This window comes from Pseudoliparis swirei, chromosome 23, assembly GCF_029220125.1.
Source record: "Pseudoliparis swirei isolate HS2019 ecotype Mariana Trench chromosome 23, NWPU_hadal_v1, whole genome shotgun sequence".
NCBI classification, from domain to species: Eukaryota; Metazoa; Chordata; class Actinopteri; order Perciformes; family Liparidae; genus Pseudoliparis; species Pseudoliparis swirei.
Window position 1 is genome coordinate 7,378,391 of NC_079410.1, and position 19,415 is coordinate 7,397,805.

General features: G+C 44.3%; 2 protein-coding genes across 3 annotated transcripts; one reads left to right on the forward strand and one right to left on the reverse strand.

Annotated features, from left to right (window-relative positions):
- The first annotated feature begins 5,401 nt into the window (after positions 1 to 5,401).
- On the forward strand, positions 5,402 to 11,127 carry zgc:195001 (uncharacterized protein LOC567531 homolog). Its single transcript, XM_056406905.1, has 5 exons — positions 5,402 to 5,491; positions 7,695 to 7,719; positions 9,562 to 9,624; positions 9,885 to 10,024; positions 10,717 to 11,127. The coding sequence occupies exons 1-5, from the start codon at positions 5,402 to 5,404 to the stop codon at positions 11,125 to 11,127; spliced, it is 729 nt and encodes a 242-aa protein (XP_056262880.1).
- Positions 11,128 to 11,967: 840 nt separating this feature from the next.
- Positions 11,968 to 18,639, reverse strand: akt1s1 (AKT1 substrate 1 (proline-rich)). 2 transcript variants are annotated; one of them, XM_056406981.1, is made up of 7 exons: positions 18,528 to 18,639; positions 17,945 to 17,995; positions 17,282 to 17,834; positions 16,910 to 17,198; positions 16,419 to 16,502; positions 15,552 to 15,724; positions 11,968 to 13,559 (listed from the first exon to the last, which is right to left on the reverse strand). In XM_056406981.1, the coding sequence occupies exons 3-7, from the start codon at positions 17,642 to 17,644 to the stop codon at positions 13,422 to 13,424; spliced, it is 1,047 nt and encodes a 348-aa protein (XP_056262956.1). In that variant the 5' UTR covers positions 17,645 to 17,834; positions 17,945 to 17,995; positions 18,528 to 18,639; the 3' UTR covers positions 11,968 to 13,421. The 2 variants fall into 2 exon arrangements, with proteins under 2 accessions (XP_056262956.1, XP_056262954.1); XM_056406979.1 differs by having other exon boundaries at positions 17,282 to 17,995.
- Positions 18,640 to 19,415: the final 776 nt, after the last annotated feature.

Consider the following 19,415-nt stretch of genomic DNA (forward strand, 5'->3'; position numbering starts at 1 on the left):
GTGCGTGTGTGTCTTTATTTATTGGTGTTTAGTAGTTTATTTTGAATATGAATACACGCTGATTTAAAGTCCTTTCATTCATACATTTCTCTGCTGTTAACTGGAAATGAATTACACGTTCTACAAGGAGAGAATAAAGGGAAAGACACAACTAGATAAACCTTTATGTTGACATAGTCCACTCTAATTTCAGTTTAAACTGGCCTGTTTCTGACTGGTTTTCTCCCCGATGGGGGAACCAAATCCACACATTTGAACTGGAAAGCCTCCAATCAGCTTTTAATCCTTTTTTAAATACGACGGGTTTTATCAAGTTGGGATAAGAGCAGCTGCTGCCGTCTCAACAAGTGTCAACTGTAGTGGCATTCTGTATTTAGTCTCATGCTGAATGAATATATATATATTCATTCAGCATGAGCAGAACTATTTTCCCAATGCTCCTCAAGGCTTCATCATTTCCACAAACCGTTTGTAGCTTCCTGTTCCAAAGCTTCCTCGTCTCCTATCCTCACTTCATCCAGCATCCTCTGGTGGTTTTAGAATTCCTTGAATACAATATTGAGATTTTATTAAATCTCTGCAGTCCAGGAATGTTTCACAAAGCTTTGCTCAAAGAATCAGAACAGAATATAACTTGACGTATACATTAAGTATTGAAATGTGTTTATTTGAGAATGACAAATTAAAGATCGTTGCGGCCCTCAAGTACAGTCTGGGTGGTAAATCTGTCGCTGCTTTACTTCTTGAGGCTAAGAGCCACTTGGGGCCGTTGTTTAAAATAAACATAGTCAGGTAAGAAGATTATTGTAAACGAAAGAATAAACGAGGGTTGAGCCTCGTACCCTTTACAAACACAAACAATTTAAAGTCCTTCAAAAGCCAGCTTCCTGGAAACCATAACAGATGGTCCAGTCCAGGCTGCTTTCTGTCCTCTCTCCATCCTCCCGCCACCTATGTGTGTTTTATTTATAACCGTGAGTCAGGAGGAGACATCCCAGATTAAAAACAGCACGGCTTTGGAAACAAAATGTCCCAAAGTCCCCGTGTCAACATCGCCGGTCCTCTTCCTCCCGTCAGCCAGCCGGTCGGCTGCTCTTGGTCCCGATGTCAAACTGTGAGGGACATGCTTTTATTTCAGGGGACTCGGCATGGAGCTTCAGCCCTTCGGGGCCCTCCGGCCTCGTCCGATCACCAGCCGGGCCTTTTCTCGGAAGGTCACAGTGAGCGCCCCGTCGTGCTCTGTGGCTGCTTCTGCTTGTTCGGCCGTGCAACATGAGAAATGGGTGAAAACAACAGCTGAGGGAAACCGGAGAGTATGAAGGGAATGAATCGGGTGGAGAAAGAAAAAGTAATCGGTTTGTAAAAAGATCTGCTTCTGTCGGAGGGCGGGGGAGGGGGGGGGGGTAAAAAGGCTGTGTGTATTCATGTGATGTCATGAGAGCCACGCGGTGGGGTTGTGTTGCGAATCTACACGTTTCAAAGGGTTTCCTACCAAATCGGGGAAGCCAGGAGACGCATGACCGTGGTGATCTTAAGGAATGGAGGCCACACGCGCACACACACACACACACACACACACACACACAGTAAACACATGTTGCTTTCAACAAGTGTCGAAAAGACTCCCGGCTGAAATGACAGTCATCTAAAAATAACTACACGGCGGCCAATTACACAACTCCAATCGATATGGAAAGGACTCTTACGTATAAAAGTCTGAGACTGAAGAGTTGAAGCCCGGAAGCTGAGCGGGAAGGCTCTGCTTCTGGATACCGGAGAGCTTCCTCCACAAATGATATTAATGACAGTTCAACTTTCTCTCCGTGCAGCTCTGTTTTCATTCTTCGTGTAAGCAATTGAACGCCTCATGGAGCTCGCGGGATTGCGTTCCGTCTCCTTTGAGCTCGGTTTGGGTTTCCACCAACTCTGGAGAACATGGCGTGCCTCTTGAGGCAGTCGATCGTCAGCGGATTCACCACTGAACTAACTGCAACCCTTTTATATTTTAATAGGACACATTTTAAAGTGTGTAGCATTTGCAGCGATCTACTGGCATAAATAGATTTTAATATTAAGTATCTCGTAAATCTCCTTCCTGTCAATGAATCCTTGGCGCTACTGAAAAAAATTATAGTTTGACCGTCACTCCATTGGAAGGTACACAACATGTCTTGAGAGAAAATTCAAATGATCATAATGTGAATCATTTAAAATGACTAAAATGATATTTAATGTGTAAACCGCCACTTAATAGACAAGCTATCCCAATGGAGAGAGGATGATATCTATAAGTGACTGCACACGTGGAGCAGGATGGTGACATGGCAGCCGCTTCTCATAAATCTCGTATCTTGTGGCTCTCTGGCACCAATGTTAACATGACAGCTCTTATGACATGTCGGGATTTAGGAGCAGTCACAAGGTTTATGTTGCACTAAAGCTACCTCTCGTTATCACGCTGTAAATCTGGACACTAACCATGTCTGCTTTATTAAAGCTGCGGTGCAACTAAAATGTGTTATTATGACATTTGGTTGATCAAATTGTCCAAATTCATAGTATTCGTAGATTGAACCTCTAAAGATCTGTTTTCAACTGGCTGAAGTGCGTCTCAACATCAATGTGTCACAAAACAACAATTAGTTTGAAAATGTTGATGATTTGTTCAGTTGGAGGTTGAAAGATAAATGAGTTTGCTTCATGTGACATGTGTTAAAGTGACGAAATCATATAATTTGCACAGAATATTTGTAGAAGATGAAAAAAAAAATCTCTGTTCGTGTTTTAGATATCGATCAGTTGTTAAAAGTTCCACCAAAGAACTATTTGTCCTCTAAACTTCTCACTTGGTTTCACTTAATATGAGTTAAAGGCCCTAAAAAGAAAAGAGAGCAAAGTCCATCAAAAGTTTGGGATTTTCTTCCACTCTCCCATAAATCATCTCATGACCCTTCACATTTATCTGGTGACCTTTTGGAGGGGCCCCACCCCTTAGGTTGTGAACCACTGGACTGAATGTGCATAAAGTAGTTCAAACTACAGCAAGAGCATGCCGCTGATGCATCGGTATTAACGATCTAATATTTAACATAGAAACGTCATTTTACTTTTGGTTTAGTACATTTAGGTGATAACTCTTCTGTGCTTCTATCTGATTTTAAATACAGGACTTTTATTGAAATAGAATATGCAGAGTCAGACACTATTGTCGTGGTACTTTGAATGAAGTGAAGGATCTGAATGTGTCTGAGACTTGAGTCACTGGAATACACACACAGCGAGAGACACCAGACACACCCGGACACAAACAGTGTGAGGGCGGGAGGAGGAGGAGGAGGATGAGGAAGCACCTGCCTTGTCAATCACAGGAGAGCTGAGACCACTTCAAGGAGAAGCCCCCTGAGGAGCATCCCAGCGGGCCTTCACAGATTACAGCCTCACACTTATTGTGTCCAATCACGCAAAGCATGTCGCCGCCGCCCCACCATGTTAACGTGTAAGGGAGTAACACGATCGGGGGTCCGGCGGCCCGGCCGGGAGGTGATGTACACACTGGGATATTAGGGAGTGGTGGGTGACTGTGTCATGTTTTGCACGGCGCCCCTAAACGCGCCCGAAGGTCAGGGGTCAGTGACAGCGGTAAGCGGCGGGTATTGAAGTCGGTGGTCATGCCTCACACGGAGCCGAGCGGGTATCATGGGAGCCGGCGCTAAGCGGGCACATACATTTCCTTCAGATTCTCCTTTTGAGCGCAGCCAGACGTCGTCTCCTGAGGAGGAGGCGTTTCATCAAGCACCGGCGAAGGAAAACCCCAACACACAGTTTAGGATTCATAATCGCTTTTCATTTGGCGAACACGTGTTTCTGTCTGTGGGTGTGAATAACGAGGAAGTGACACAAATATATAAAATAACTCACAGATATCTCTCCAGTGGATCACTGACATCAAGACACTTATCCTTTGTATTACACATTTTGTAACTAAGGTAACTAATATTTATATATATATATATATATATATGTAATATAAATATATATTGAATATAAATATATATGTACATAAATATATATATTATTTATATATATATATAGATGTATAGATATATAATAAATGTACAGATGCAAATGGAGAAAGTAGTCAAATAAACACCTAAATGTGTAATTTGGATGTTGTCCTTCCGCTAGTCAGAAGCCATGTTATGGAGGACAAATAAACCAAAATCTCTTATTAATTTGTCGATGCTTGTAGCCTCGCTTCAGAACAATGTTTATTTGTATGTGCTCTTTATTTGACTATTTCCATTTCATGTTGCTTTATGGTTCAGCTCCACGACATTTACCAGGTAGTTACTAAGGATTTGACATAAATACATCATATGAGTAAACATGAAGATGCAGTGCTATAGATTCAACCCCACAGCAAATTAAAGAAGAAAAAGATCTCAACCATACAAATGTTCATCATGTCTTATGAGAACTGAAATATGACATTATTTTTTAAAACAAGATGTATATTTAATAACTGCTCGTGGGAGGTAAAAAAGCCAAAGTGACGTGTGCATTACAAACTAGAACGGGCACTCGGTAGAGCGCATACCTTCGCTTATCACAAGATTGGGCATTGAATTATGAACATTTTGGCATTAGTTGCATGCCAATTGGATAAAAATTGACCGTGCTATATGGTAAAAAGAAGATTTTGACCTTTGACCCGATTGATCCCAAAATCGAATCAAATGTTCCCCGGATAATAACCAATCATCCCACCAAATTTCATGCGATTCAAGAAGATGTTGACCTTTTCATGACCTTGACCTTGACCTTTGACCCGGTCGATCCCAAAATCTAATCAAATGGTCCCCGGATAATAACCAATCATCCCACCAAATTTCATGCGATTCGGTTTAAAACTTTTTTTGTTATGCGAGGAACACGCATACAAATAAATAAATAAATACACGGCGATCAAAACATAACATTCCGCATTTTCTATACGAAAGTAAATATTACAGACACGTGGAGTCACCTTTGACCCCCCACAGAGTTACAAAACCATCTTTCCATAACTCAAATTCGTTTCGGTCACTCATCACATGAATGGGCCGGTCCCATGTGTGGGGGCCCGTGTGTGGGGGCCCATGTGTGGAGGTGGGGGCCCGTTTGTGGGGGTGGGGGCCCGTGTGTGTGCACACGGCGTGCATTCTTAGGACATACTGGGTATTTGCTCGTCTGATCCCTAAAAAAGCGGCTGCAGTGTCATGTGACACGACCATCCCTTCGGGGAACCGCTTCTTCCGATCCAAAAGTCACCCGCGCCCCGCCCTCCCCTCCCCATTTTGAAGTCAATAAGAGAGGCCCTCCAGAGACGCAGCCCCTCACTCTCACACGACCTCCCCGTTTGATGCCAAGCGGCGCCGTCAGCACCAAGGGAGCCATGCCTGTCAAGAGAGCAGGTAAGAAACCACCCACACCTGAGTCTCTACGGAGGCCTGTGAGGGACATCAAACCACCAGGGAGAAATAATCACCTGTTCGTCTTTTATCATCAGCCGTTGAAATATGTCAAACTTGCTGAGAAAGATATTTAAATTAGTGGTCTTCTGTTTTTGAGCCCAGAGCACAGTTTCTAATTTTAGAAATGAAATGCATTTCCGACAACTTCTTTATTATTATTAGCAGCATTAGAGCATCAGGGTTTTTTCGTGAATACAAATCATATATTTTGTTCCTTTATTTTTCTCTATTTTCACACAACTCTATCTGTAAATGCCCAGATTTTATAATACGATCAATACGCATGCAATAGCTCGAGAGTCATACCATACTATGTTATTTTTGCCATTTTATTATATTTATTTGAGTTTATTTTATTCAGCCCAATATCACAAATTACGAATTTGCCTCAGAGGGCTTTTACACCAACAAATAAAACAGATTCATTGCTTGTCGTGGTGGTTTTATAAGTTCTCATCATGTGCTTCAAATGGGGTGAATTTGATACTAAATTTCCACATGTCGACCATCCTTGTAAGTCAGCACCTCTCCTTGGATTCTGGCATTTTCCTCCGGGTCATTACTCATGTCAGCGAGGTGCATGAGCGATCACCTCGCGGGGCGGTTCTGGTTTCTTCTGAGCTTGTGCCGTCTCTTCCCAAATCCCCCTGAATGTCACATGGCATCATCTGCAACTTCAGACCCGCCCGTCTGTCTTTCTCGTTTCTTTCCCCGATCCACACGCTCGGTCAGGACTATTGTCCTTCTCCTGCTTCTTTCTGGCTATTTCAAATCCATCGTTTCCTCGTATAGCTTCCATAACTCAAGACTCGTGTGTCGGAGGACTCACATTTTAAAGATCAGTCTCTTTTGTTTTTGGCCCAGCCCTTTTTTTTAAATGCTTTTCCCCTTGAATTCCTTTTCCCCTACTCCTTCATCCATCTGTCCCGCCATGTGTTTTATTTCCTTCCTGTCTCCCCTTCACATGGTGCACAGGGGCTTCCCACCAAGGAGGCTGGACAGGAACCGGAGAGATGAGATGGGGCTCGTGCCAACGATGCTCATCTCACTATTTTCTGATCTTGCTGCATCAGTTTCGAACCTGATCTGCACGGATAATGTAGCTCTGTTCCACTGAGAGGCGTCCGGGGAGGGAAACAGTCTACAAACCTCAATCCAAACAGCCCTCATTAATAAGATCTCAACCTTTGGGGCGAGGACACTTGACTCCACACCAAAACCCATCTTATTAAGATCTTTAAAAGTTACACACTAATCCAACGCGGCTACTCCTTCATCATCCGATATCCCTTTATTTCTTTTTTATAGCCCTTAAATATTTCAATGCCTTCTGCTTTCGCACTCTATCTCCTCCGCGCGTGCGTCTCTGTTGCTGAGATGTGAAGTCATCAATCTTTTGGAGCATCTGTTTATCTCCGCGGGGCTTTGCTGTTGATCCCGCTGAGCGTGGACAGGCGTCTGGCGAGCTTCACCCTCCCCGGAGTCTTCAATCTTCCTCCACACTTACTGCCGGCCTGATATCTCAATCCAAAGGTAGCCGAGGTCAAGGCGTCCGTCTCGTTGCCCCTCGAAAAGAAGATTTAGAAATGAAGATGGATATGTTGTACTGTCCATTTACAAACCTGTCCATTTACAATCCCAGCGCTGTTCCACAAGGCGTTTCCATCATCCCGTCTCACCTGCTGAGTTCCTTTATGGACAAGAGACGAGCGTCTCTCAGGGATGGATTAGGGCCCATGAGCTCAGTGATTAACATTATATTGATATGAATATGATGATATGACACGATGTATATGCTCGGCTTAAGTCATTCATGTGTGAGTTCAGGTGAGTTCAGGGGCCCGTGAGCTCAGGGAGCCCAGGGGCCCATGAGCTCAGGGGCCCGTGAGCTGATTAACATTGTATTGATATGAATATGATGATATGACATTCATGTCAGTAACAGGGCTACTGAGGATGGATTGCACCAGGGATCCAGAGCCTCTGCGTGAAGTAGCTGTTATTGTATTGATATGATGATTCATTCATTATCGTTGTTCCAAAAATGTATATTTAAATATTTTTTTGTGGACTTCGTCCAGGCCCAGGGGCCCGTGGTTTCTTAATCCGTCCATGGTCTCTCTGCTCCGCCGCTTTCCAAAAGCCAAATAAGCCTCACTCAAACGTGTCTCTGCCCATCAGCTGGTCTTGCAGGCGTGCTGCTGGAGTCAGTGAGGACATGTGGACGATATTCAAACTCAAATCCGCTCAGTAATTAGACTAAATCCTGCATGCTTAGTCAGAGATCACATTTTATGGTTTTAATGGCTGGGAAGTGTGTTTTACGTATGGTCTCTGCATACACTCAGCTCACTTAGCTTAGTGTTGTATTCAGGTGCGTACAGGAGGAGCCAAGACAACCGCTGGCTTCCCCAGGCTCAACGTGTCACGGGATGAATCACCTGAGAGCTGAATGTCCTCTTCAGGCGCGTGTCACAGACTTGGCTTCCTTGTCAAGCTTTTAAGTTACTGAGCTGTGAACAGAGAGATTACTTATTTTTTACAAGCAAGTACGTTAAGTAAATCCAAATCTAATGTCTATCTATTTCCCTTGTTTGCTGCAGGGGATATTTCAAGACGTTAATATAGACGTATTGATTACTGCAGCATGTAACTGCTTTACGTCGACTGCTACTGTACAATAATATGGCATTTGACTGTGAAACGGTGACTTTATTATAGCTTATTTCTTCCAATATCTTGAACGTAAAAATATGTTTATGTGTAGAATTTCACAGGATCGATTGCAGAAATTGTATGTAACATTCATAACTTGTGTTTCATTAGTGTATAATAATCTGAAACTAAGAATCATTGTGTTTTTATTCAAGAATGAGCGATTCATATCCTTATAAACACGGAGTCCTTTTCACGGAGCCGGCCGCCATCTTTCTACAGTAGCCCAGAATGGACAAACCAACCACTGGCTCCAGAGAGCCTTGTGCGTTCATAGGTCACCTGAAGGTCGCCGAGATGTGAATGGCCTCTGAGCCTTTGGCCTTGGCAGCTCATGTTCAGCTCAGATTAATCCTGTGGCATCCGAAGTCCTAATATGTTGAAACCTAAAGCTTCATGAATCCGTGTTGAGCCGCCATAGCACACATACTGCTGTGTATGTTGAGAGTGTCCATGAGTCGATGCCTGACAGAGACAGATGAGATGCGTTACAGTAGCTGATGAGACGTGCTGTGTATTAAAGAAATGGGTTGAACAAGTCCACGTGAGGCCATTAAACATATCCTTTATTTTGATATTGTGGTAATAATCAAATGTGAATTGTAATGATTTCATGATAGAAAAAAATTTTTAAAAATATTTTCAGATCTTTAGGCGTTTGACGGAGAAAAGTAGAATCACAGATTTTACATTATTTTATTCACTTGATATAATGTATTAATGCTGTACAATTTATTTATTTATTTTTTGTTTATATTGTATTTATGTTGTACAATTTCATTCTGTCATTATTAATTCATTATTCACTTACTTTAAATTTTGTTTCAGTATTTACGTAATTTCATTTATATTATATTAATCTAGTTTTTAATTGCCGCTGTTTTACTAATATTATTATTATATTTGTTATTATATTTATTATTAATCTATTATAATAACTTTAATGTTAATATAGCTCTCTATTTTATGAAATTTATGACATTGAAATTGCTGACTTGATTTTGTATTTAAGACGTGTGAGTCATCTCTGAAGCAGTTTGAACCGCACTAATCACACATAACATTATATATGTATATATATATTTCTATAGTAGACTATACTATCCATATACTATATATATAGTATATTTGTCTCTTTACATAATTGCAGCGAAATGACACTTTAATTTTTTTGCAGGAAAAACAAGCAGCAGTGCAGCAGAAGGTAAAGAGCAATATTTGTCGGATGAAGATAACATTCATTATATGAAATAGTGTTATGTAAATGTGATTATCCTCTCGTCCATAAAGTACTTCCTTCTAACCTCTCGTTATCTCTCCTCTGTCCCCTCAGAGAAGCTGCCTCCATATGAGCCAAATATCCCTGAACCCACCACCAGGGCTGACTTCATGAAATGTGCGGTATTCTTTATTGTGTCATAGCATATAACTATCTTTTAAAAAATAATAATTATAAAACAGTTTTGTCAATTAGTGCCGAAAAATTCATTAGTTATTGAAAACTGGAGTGTGGACTCTTTTGTGTGTAAAGTGAAATATCATAAATCAAACAAAAGTAATTAAAGACGGAATAAATCAAGTAAAATCTTTTGAATAATTAAAGGTGACTTTTATGTGAACTGCCTCTTCACCTCTTTCTTGCTGGTCTTCTCTCAGATTGGCTCCCGCTCTCTCTGGATGATAAAACTGCACAGAAGCTGTTGTGGATTTCCGAGGCCGGGTCCAAAGTGGCCCGCACGACCGATGCCGTCTGCCCGTATCCCAACAGGCCTGAGAGATACGACCACTCCCCACAGGTGGATCACTCCCACTGCAGTGCTGTTCTCATTGGTCATAACCGTAGAAATATACATTCGTACAGAGCCGAGCCAATGCTTGTAAATCTGTCTCATGGACACACATGTTATCTCACCTGAGGAGACTAAATCATTACATTTAAAGTATGTTTTAATCTAAATAAACTTGTCTGCTCTCTTTGCTGCCATTTATATACAGAATTATGACTACGACTGTTTGATAACTCTAAACTCTGAGACAGCTGGATGTGCAAATATCTGCTTTGAATGGAACATAAAATATTAAAAGAATGTTCCTCATAATTCCCAGAGTTTAATGTGAAACTCTTTTTGACTTGCGGGCTTATCTTTTAAATGTGTAGATTCATACTTGTATTCTGGGTTTCTACTAGAAGACATTTACAGGCTTTATTAAATAAAAACCTCTTTGTTTTTCTCAAACTGTCTGAATAGATCTTCTTTCGCCATCAGTTTGAGATGCTGCGTTAGCGCCTGTCTCTTTAAGACCTTTAGGTCCAGTCTGCTCTGATTGGCTTGCAGGAGCAATATAAGGGGCAATCAATTCAAATGAGCCGGCATGTGAGATCGGAATCACGTTTAATCTTGTTTTATTTCAGTTTGTGGTTTGATAGGACCTCCAGATAAAATATATACCCCCTTATTTCCTTCTGTTTGCCTCCTCCCTTCTTCAGGTGCTGTGCAAAGAGGGTCTGATGGGCTATCGAGGGTACTGGGAGGTGGACTACGACGGCTGGGTGGTGATCGGGGTGGTCTTAGAGGGCGCTCCGCGGAAGGCCCAGGACGCCCGGGGTCCATGCGGCCTCGGGGAGAACGTCGGCTCCTGGGGGGTCGGCTGGTCTGGCTCCCTCTACCAGGTCTGGCACAACAGCGAGAACGTGGACGTGGAACTCCCCGCGGCTTCCTGCATCGGCATCTACGTGGACCAGCCCGCCGGCGTCATCCAGCTCCTCGCGGTGGAGGGCGAGGCCGAGAAGGAGGTGCGGCTGATCCACAAGTTCAAGGTCAACATACAGGAGAAGATTTTCCCTGCGTTTTGGGTCGGCACCAATTCGTTCTGCCTTCTTCGGAAAAAGGATCAGTGACACAGAGAAGAGTGGTGCATGAAGGGTGGGGTAGTGGGGGGGGGGGGGGGGAGGAGGAGTTTATTTAAGGCGTCAGGAGGGGAATGGAGAGATTGTGATGTTATGGTTGGAGTTACAGAATGAACTAGAATGGGCACTCGGTAGAGCGCATACCTTCGCATATCACAAGATTGGGCATTGAATTATGAACATTTTGGCATTAGTTGCATGCCAATTGGATAAAAATTGACCGCGCTATGGTAAAAAGAAGATGTTGACCTTTTCTTGACCTTGACCTTGACCCGATTGATCCCAAAATCGAATCAAATGGTCCCCGGCTAATAACCAATCATCCCACCAAATTTCATGCGATTCGGTTTCACACTTTTTGAGTTATGCGAGTAACACGCATACAAATAAATGAATAAATACAGGGCGATCAAAACATAACCTTCCGCATTTTCAATACGAAGGTAATAAGCCCGTTGTAACATTTGCTTTCTCTGGTTGCATGAAGAAGGCTTATTCATCTCAAATTGTAAACAAAGATGCCTACTTATTTTATTTAATGTATGTATTCATGTATTGTATTTAAGTTAGAGTTTTAGACAAGTTTTGAATGATTTCTTTGTTTTACATGCAGGTCATTGCATGTACCTAAGTGCCTGCATCTTTTTGTATGTCCTGAATGTAGTCAATGAATTAAACTATTATGTAATAACAATAGCATTGCATTTGATACTGCAAATCAGGGTTGAGCAGAAATCCAACATGAAATCCTTTCCTTCGCTCCAGTAGTGCCGAGGCCCTCAAGAGGCCTTTAATGACATCGCATCCTCACACACAAACACACGACAAGTCTTTCCTTCTTCTCTTGGTGTTGCTCCTTTATTTGAAACATAAAAGTACTTAACGGAACATTTATTTGTTGGTGGACATTTGTTTCTTTAGAATCAACCGATCACTCCATTCTCTCATACAGCCACCTTCTCGTTCATTCAGTAATTTTAAGACGTGTGGAGCAACGGAAAAAAACACCTTTAACTCATGTTGATTCATTCCATCAGTCATTGGCAAAAGTAAAAGTATATGTCGGTGTGTTACGGGGGGGGGGGGGGGGTCCTCCGCTCACATTGTAAGAGCCACAAGCTTCATGTTAAGTCAACAAGTTATCTGGTTCCTAGGAACAGATTGTGTTTTTGTGGGGGATGGACAACATAAGCAACGGGCCTGTTGGTCAATTTCCTCAGTAAATAATAGGAGCATGCGGGCGAGACACCCATGTGACCCGGGTGGGATGGAGATCATTGGCTCCTGTGCTCAGGCTAAAACTGTACTGTGCTAAACGAGCTGGCAGACGCTTAGCTTAGCATAAAGAAAGGCAGCAGGGGAAACCGTGAGCCCGGCTGTGTCTGAAGTCCAACAATACAGCCAACACGTTTAAATAGCACTCATTAACATGTTGCATTTCTTTTGTTTAGACTGTACACACGCAGAAATGTAAAAACATACATTTTTAAACATAGGTATTGTTTTGGCAAACAACACCCAGGAACACACTCGTCTCTCTCGTCTCTCTTTATAGGTGTTGGCAGGTGTACTTTTTAACATTAGCGGAAGCCAGACTCGATGTTTACTTTTGCGCCCGATCGAAGCTAAACTATAAGTAAGCTAAGCTAAGCGTCTCCTAGCTCGAGCGCCATACTTTTCATTTAAAAACCGTTTCTTTGAGCGAATTTTAGAAGAGTGACTGAACTGCCCCTCTTAGCCACATAATAAGCCATATGTCTCTATATATATAGAGATATATATATATCTATCTCTATATAGACATGTAGCATTGGGAAACTACACGTCATCATAATGCTGCTCAAGCGTGAGCATGCAGCACTGGAGCACCGATGGCTGCTCCCTAAACTCTCATCGCCTCAACAAAAGGAAACTTTCCAAAACCTTCGTCAGCACACAAGTTGCCTAAAAACGTTTTTAAATTGGCCAGTAAGATTACGACACACCCGGTTTTAGTGTCTCGTTGGTCAGTGCTGGGGGGCAGGACACACATCCAGATGTCCAATCGTAATGCCGTGTTCTGGGATGTGAAGGAGCTGGTGTTGTGGCATGTGTCGTGACAAGGTGGGAGGGTGTAGTGTTGAACATGTTATTCGTGCTCACAATATTCTTTCCTCAAAGCAAGTGCTGTTAATTTGGGTTAGAGGGAAATAAACGGAGCAGCTAGCTTTAACACTGTTTCACATCCTGCCAGCCCACCTCTCTCTCTCTCTCTCTCTTTTAATCTCCTCCGTCTCCTCTCTCTCTCAGTGCTTGAGGGAGAAGTCCCCTGTGTTGAGTCGGGGCCGAGGCAGGGCCCCGAACATTTCAGTCCCATCATTCGCTCCGGGGGACAGCAGGGCCTTCATACTGGCAGCGATGTGGTCCAGGTCAGCAACGCCCACCTGGAAGACAAACACTCATGTTCACAAGAGAGACATGAGAGAGAGACATGAGAGAGACACGAGAGAGACGAGAGAGAGACACGAGAGAGAGACACGAGAGAGAGACACCAGAGAGACATGAGAGAGAGACGAGAGAGAGACACGAGAGACACGAGAGAGAGACACCGAGAGAGACATGAGAGAGAGACACGAGAGAGACAGAGACGAGAGAGAGACATGAGAGACACAAGAGACACGAGAGAGAGACACCAGAGAGACACGAGAGAGAGACACCAGAGAGAGACGAGAGAGACACCAGAGAGAGACATGAGAGAGACGAGAGAGACGAGAGAGAGACACGAGAGAGACGAGAGAGAGACACGAGAGACGAGAGAGAGACACGAGAGAGAGACACAGAGACGAGAGAGACGAGAGACACGAGAGAGACACCAGAGAGAGACGAGAGAGAGACGAGAGACGAGAGAGACAGAGAGAGACGAGAGAGACATGAGAGAGACATGAGAGAGACGAGAGAGACACGAGAGAGAGACACCAGAGAGAGACGAGAGAGAGACACGAGAGAGAGACGAGAGAGAGACATGAGAGAGACACGAGAGAGAGACAGAGAGACACGAGAGAGACACGAGAGAGAGACAAGAGACACGAGAGAGAGACACAGAGAGACACGAGAGAGAGACACGAGAGAGACACGAGAGAGAGACGAGAGACACAGAGAGAGACACAAGAGAGAGACGAGAGAGAGACACCAGAGAGAGACGAGAGAGAGACACCAGAGAGACATGAGAGAGAGAGACGAGAGACGAGAGAGAGACACCAGAGACATGAGAGAGAGAGACAGAGAGACACCAGAGGCAGAGAGAGACACCAGAGAGACATGAGAGAGACGAGAGAGACGAGAGAGACGAGAGAGACACCAGAGAGAGACGAGAGAGAGACGAGAGACGAGAGAGAGACACCAGAGAGAGAGAGAGACATGAGAGAGACGAGAGAGACGAGAGACACGAGAGAGACACCAGAGAGAGACGAGAGAGAGAGACGAGAGAGAGAGACGAGAGAGACCAGAGAGACACACCAGAGAGACGAGAGAGACGAGAGAGAGACACGAGAGAGACACCAGAGAGAGACACCAGAGAGACGAGAGAGACGAGAGAGAGAGAGAGAGAGAGGCAGAGAGAGAGACACGAGAGACACGAGAGAGAGAGACACAAGAGAGACATGAGAGAGAGAGAGACGAGAGAGAGACACGAGAGAGAGACGAGAGAGAGACACCAGAGAGAGACGAGAGAGACATGAGAGAGACACGAGAGAGACACGAGAGAGACACAAGAGACACGAGAGAGAGACACCAGAGAGACATGAGAGAGACGAGAGAGACGAGAGAGAGACACGAGAGAGAGACAGAGAGACGAGAGAGACATGAGAGAGACACGAGAGACACCAGAGACACAAGAGAGAGACACGAGAGAGAGACACGAGAGAGAGAGACGAGAGACACAAGAGAGACATGAGAGAGACACGAGAGAGAGACACGAGAGAGACAGAGAGAGACACGAGAGACACGAGAGAGAGAGAGACACGAGAGAGAGAGACGAGAGAGAGAGAGAGACGAGAGACACGAGAGACGAGAGAGACGAGAGAGACTTTTATGGTCACATGATGGGAGCGGTCGTGGTCGTTAGTCGGCGTATCAGAATACTGAGAGCTGAATAGTTCCTTTGTCTCGGTCTTCCAACCGCATGAAATATGTCAACAGACATTAAAACAACATTAAAACAACAGCTTGCTTACACATCCGTTGTTTCATTTTCTAACTTTTAAGACGTCCGCTTCTGATTTCAAACGATAACGATGGAAACGGGTGAACTCGTGAACATTCTTCTTCTTCTTCACGTTGTCAAACTTGAGCCCAGAGACAGCTGGCTGACCCACTGACCCCCCAGAACACTCTCATCCTGACAGCCAGACCAGCGGCTCGGCCCTCTTGGTGCTCACCCGTTCTCTGCTCCTGTTCTCCCCTTGAGCCCGGGCTCCTCTGCAGCCCCACACAGGCACCGAGACGGGCAGCGAGCGGGCCATGGCCATGGTCTGGGCGCGGCGGGACGAGAATGCGGACTGACCCATCGCCACGCTGCGCGTCGGCGGAGGAGCATCTTCGCTCAGAGAGCCTAGGACAGGTCGGAAGAAGAAAAAAAAGCATGTGGATGATGCACCGACGTGGATCCAACGTGAGCACGGACTCTCTGTCAGTGCGTTTACATGACGGTATAATTCTAATCTTGCTTTAGTCGGACTCTGCTATCTTTTGGGGGGGTCTGCTGTTATCCCAATATACATGGCAGTGAGTAATTTGAATCATTGGCCGAAAGCATGTCATATCCGATACGATAGGTGGCGCTGTTTTCATTACAACTCGTGGTGATACAGCCATTTCCGCTTGACCTCTTCACCACCAACAACAACCAACAACAACAACATCAACATTTCGAGAAAGATGGCGAACAGAGAGCAAGGCGAAGCTACATCCCTCTACTATTCTTGCATGATGTTAATAGTGACATTATCGTTTCTTTCGACTCTTTCGACTTCCGGGTCACGACATGGGAGGGAGGAGGGCGGCGGGATCTCAAGCATGCGCAAAGACTCAAAGTCCAGTTCCTAATCCAATTCACCGTTACATGCCGCGATAGTCGAATTATCAACCAGATCGGATCGAGTTATCCAGTGGTGTTAATCGGATCGTAGTCGGACCGCATAGTCGAACAAAGGTGTTTACATGAAACGGATAATTCGATTTCAGTCCGACTAAGCCAGTTATTCGAATGCATGTAAACACGGTCACTGAGCACGCCGATCTCCTACCATCGGTGCTCTCCTCCTCCCCGTCGGACTCAAAGAACGGCTCGCATTCCCGAGACAGAGAGTCCTCGTCCATGGAGAAGACACCTGAGGCAAAAAGATGAGAAATCCCTCAGAATGGATGCGCATTAGAGCATTTAGATGTACACAGGGTTCTTACACATTTTGACCAATGGATTTCCAGGACTTTAAACCAAATTTCCATGACCAAACTAAAATCTCGGCATAAACATGAAAATTGTGCGTATTTGAGAGCCATCGCCGGCTTATATTTTGAGCGTCTTTCTTTAAAAAATACATTCATTATTTCAAACTCGCCGTAAATGAACATGTGATTTTAACACATTTCCACGACTTTTCCAAAACTTTTATGATTTTAGTTTTTTCCGTGACTTTTCCAGGCCTGGAAATGACCATTTTTAAAATGCCATGACTTTTCCAGGTTTTCCATGACCGTACGAACCCCGTGTACAGATTAAAGGGTTGCTCCTCACCAGCACATTCATTCCCATAGGGTCTCCTCTCATCCATGTCCTCCTCTTCCTCCTCCTCCTCGTCGTCCTCCTCCTCGTCCTCACACTCTTCTTCCAAGTCCACAATCCCAGACCTTTGTCCGCCCTCCTCGGCCTCCAGAGCGCACTTCTCCCGCTCGTCCTCTCCGTTGCTGTTCTGTCCGCCGCCCTGCTCGGTCAAAGCTCCCGAGCTGTAGATTGACGGGTAGCTTTGGGAGTACAGTCTGTTATTGGGACTGACTCCGCCCACCACGCCATCGCCTGAAGAGCTCTGGAACAACGGGCAAAAATGGTAAAAATGGGAACTTTGGAAATATGTCATAGTGAAGAATGCAACAGAAGCGGGTCACTCACCCCCCTGTTTCCGGGGTCAGAGGTCAGGTCAACAACCAGTTTGGTTCCTCCCCCTCTCCCCGGTTGGCGTATGTGCCTTTGGGTTGTGAGCATGGTCGTGGAGTGCAGCACGCCGATGTCGTCCATATAGCGGCGCGCCGACTCCGCCAGAAACCCTTGACCCCACACGTTGTAGGAGAAGTCACACTCCTTCAGAAAGGCACTGCCGCTGTCCCTTTTCCGGAACTTCTTACACGCTGTAAGTATGGCCAGGTCGCAGCCCGATTTTTGGCAATACGACTCCGCAGCAGAAAGTAGGGCCAGCCAGCTCTCTTTGTGGTTGTCAGGAATCTCACGCTCGGATGACTGGGTGATGGAGGCCATAATGGTGCAAAGTAGTATTTACAGTTTTCTAAAAATGGACTGACCTGATGAGAGAACGGAGTAATGCTGATGAAGAGTTTTGAGGTTTAGACTTATCAGAAGCTTGGATATGGTTGGATTTTGGAGCCACTGAACTTATTAAAGTATCAACTGTTGGTAGCTGCAGCGGATCGCTTGTCTTTCTCCTGTTCTGCTGGTGGTAGTTTTAGCACGGGTGAAGATGAAGGGCAGAATAATGATCCGTCAGGTAGAGGCACTGGGTGACTAAAGATATGATGTGTTCGGCGGTGGTGTCCTTACACGCTGGAGAGCCAGGGGAGAGAAGAGATGTTGCCAAGTTGCTGGTAATACCTGAACAAAAAAAAAATCAAAAAGTCATCAGTCAACCTAATCAGTTGGCTGTACAATTTTAAATGAAAATACATACAATCATAAATGTCTTTCTTCTCTTGGAAGGATGTACGAGTTGAGCGATGTAAATATGTGCTGATGAACAAACATAGAAACAACCTGCTAAGACTAATCGGTCATTCTGCCGCAGCACCACGAGCTGCTTGACCATCTCTGCTAACCACTGCTGCTGTCGCTACTGTACCGTTAGCTACTGTAGCTTCACAATGAGCCTCCTCTCTGTTGATCCTGCCGTCTTTGCAGTGGTTTCCGTCTCGTTTCTGTCGGTATGCTACGGGCATACCGACAGAAATGCCCGTAGCTCATGCACGGTTGCTGTCGCCGCCGCAGCTGTTGTTGTTGATCTTGTTTATTCAGTGTTGTGTGCAGCCTTCTCATGATAGGACCACATTTCACCTCCATTTTTCAGGCTTAAGCAGGAGCCGAGACGCGCAAGTATAAATGACAGAAACCAGGTAAACAGTTCACCTACCTGTTCAGTTTCTTTCATCCACGTTGCCAGGTGTTTATCAATCCTCAACTTTACTTCTTTTTTTGTCATAGGTATTCTACATTCTCCGACGGTTTCTCTCCCCTAGCTAGGCTCTACACCAACAGCAATCAAGCAAGCGTCAGTAACGGCTTTTCCGGTTGAGAATTTCAAAGTAAAAGCCGTGTAAAAAGACACAAAGCTGTCAGGAACTAGAGTCCATGAAATGAATATCAATACATATTTTTGTTTTATTGCAGAAAGAACATTCTAATAGGATACATTTTGATTTCAGCAAGAATATACAAAAACATTATGTAATGGGTCTGTAATTTATTATTTATTTACCCAAACTAATTATGTATTTCAATATTTGGAAACAATTTAGCTAGTTGTTACGATTAATTACAGATAGTGATTCGCATACTTTGAATTATAGTATATTAGTAAGGGCAAAGCTGATCAACTGAACATGAAAATATGAAATGTGTCTGCTTTCAACGTCACGCTCAACATAATCTGTGTATGAATATTTGTTTGTGTTCAATGTTTTCGTTTTGATCAAAAACAGTCAAACATGTAGACGAAATTAAACATAAAATGTACTGGATGTGTCACGGGACAATACTACTTTAGTTTGAAGGCGAATGAGGTCTTCTCATATCCGGTCTGGTTTCAGTTTACTTGGCTGGCTAATTTGACCCAGCTCTGTTTACTGACTTCCAATCGAACGCACGTTGAACACATAACCGAGCTCAGTGGGCGGGCTCGTACTTGTCTTGTTCTCGTGCACGTGTACAGTCCACCGACTCCTCCTCCTCAACGCAGCACATCCAGAGCCGTGTATAGAGATAGTCGCGTCAAAACCGCTGTAACGCCACGATGTAATAC

What these genes read in the sequence shown, in the direction of transcription:
- zgc:195001 (XM_056406905.1), top strand. Translation starts at nt 5,402, where the DNA reads ATGCCAAGCGGCGCCGTCAGCACCAAGGGAGCCATGCCTGTCAAGAGA. An exon ending in CTTGCAGGCGTGCTGCTGGA is followed by an intron (nt 7,720 to 9,561) that starts GTCAGTGAGGAC and finishes CTGTCCCCTCAG; the next exon opens with AGAAGCTGCCTCCATATGAG. An exon ending in GATACGACCACTCCCCACAG is followed by an intron (nt 10,025 to 10,716) that starts GTGGATCACTCC and finishes TCCCTTCTTCAG; the next exon opens with GTGCTGTGCAAAGAGGGTCT.
- akt1s1 (XM_056406981.1), bottom strand. Translation starts at nt 17,644, where the DNA reads ATGGCCTCCATCACCCAGTCATCCGAGCGTGAGATTCCTGACAACCAC. An exon ending in CTATGGGAATGAATGTGCTG is followed by an intron (nt 16,503 to 16,909) that starts GTGAGGAGCAAC and finishes TTTTTGCCTCAG; the next exon opens with GTGTCTTCTCCATGGACGAG. An exon ending in GGAGGAGGAGAGCACCGATG is followed by an intron (nt 15,725 to 16,418) that starts GTAGGAGATCGG and finishes GACCTGTCCTAG; the next exon opens with GCTCTCTGAGCGAAGATGCT.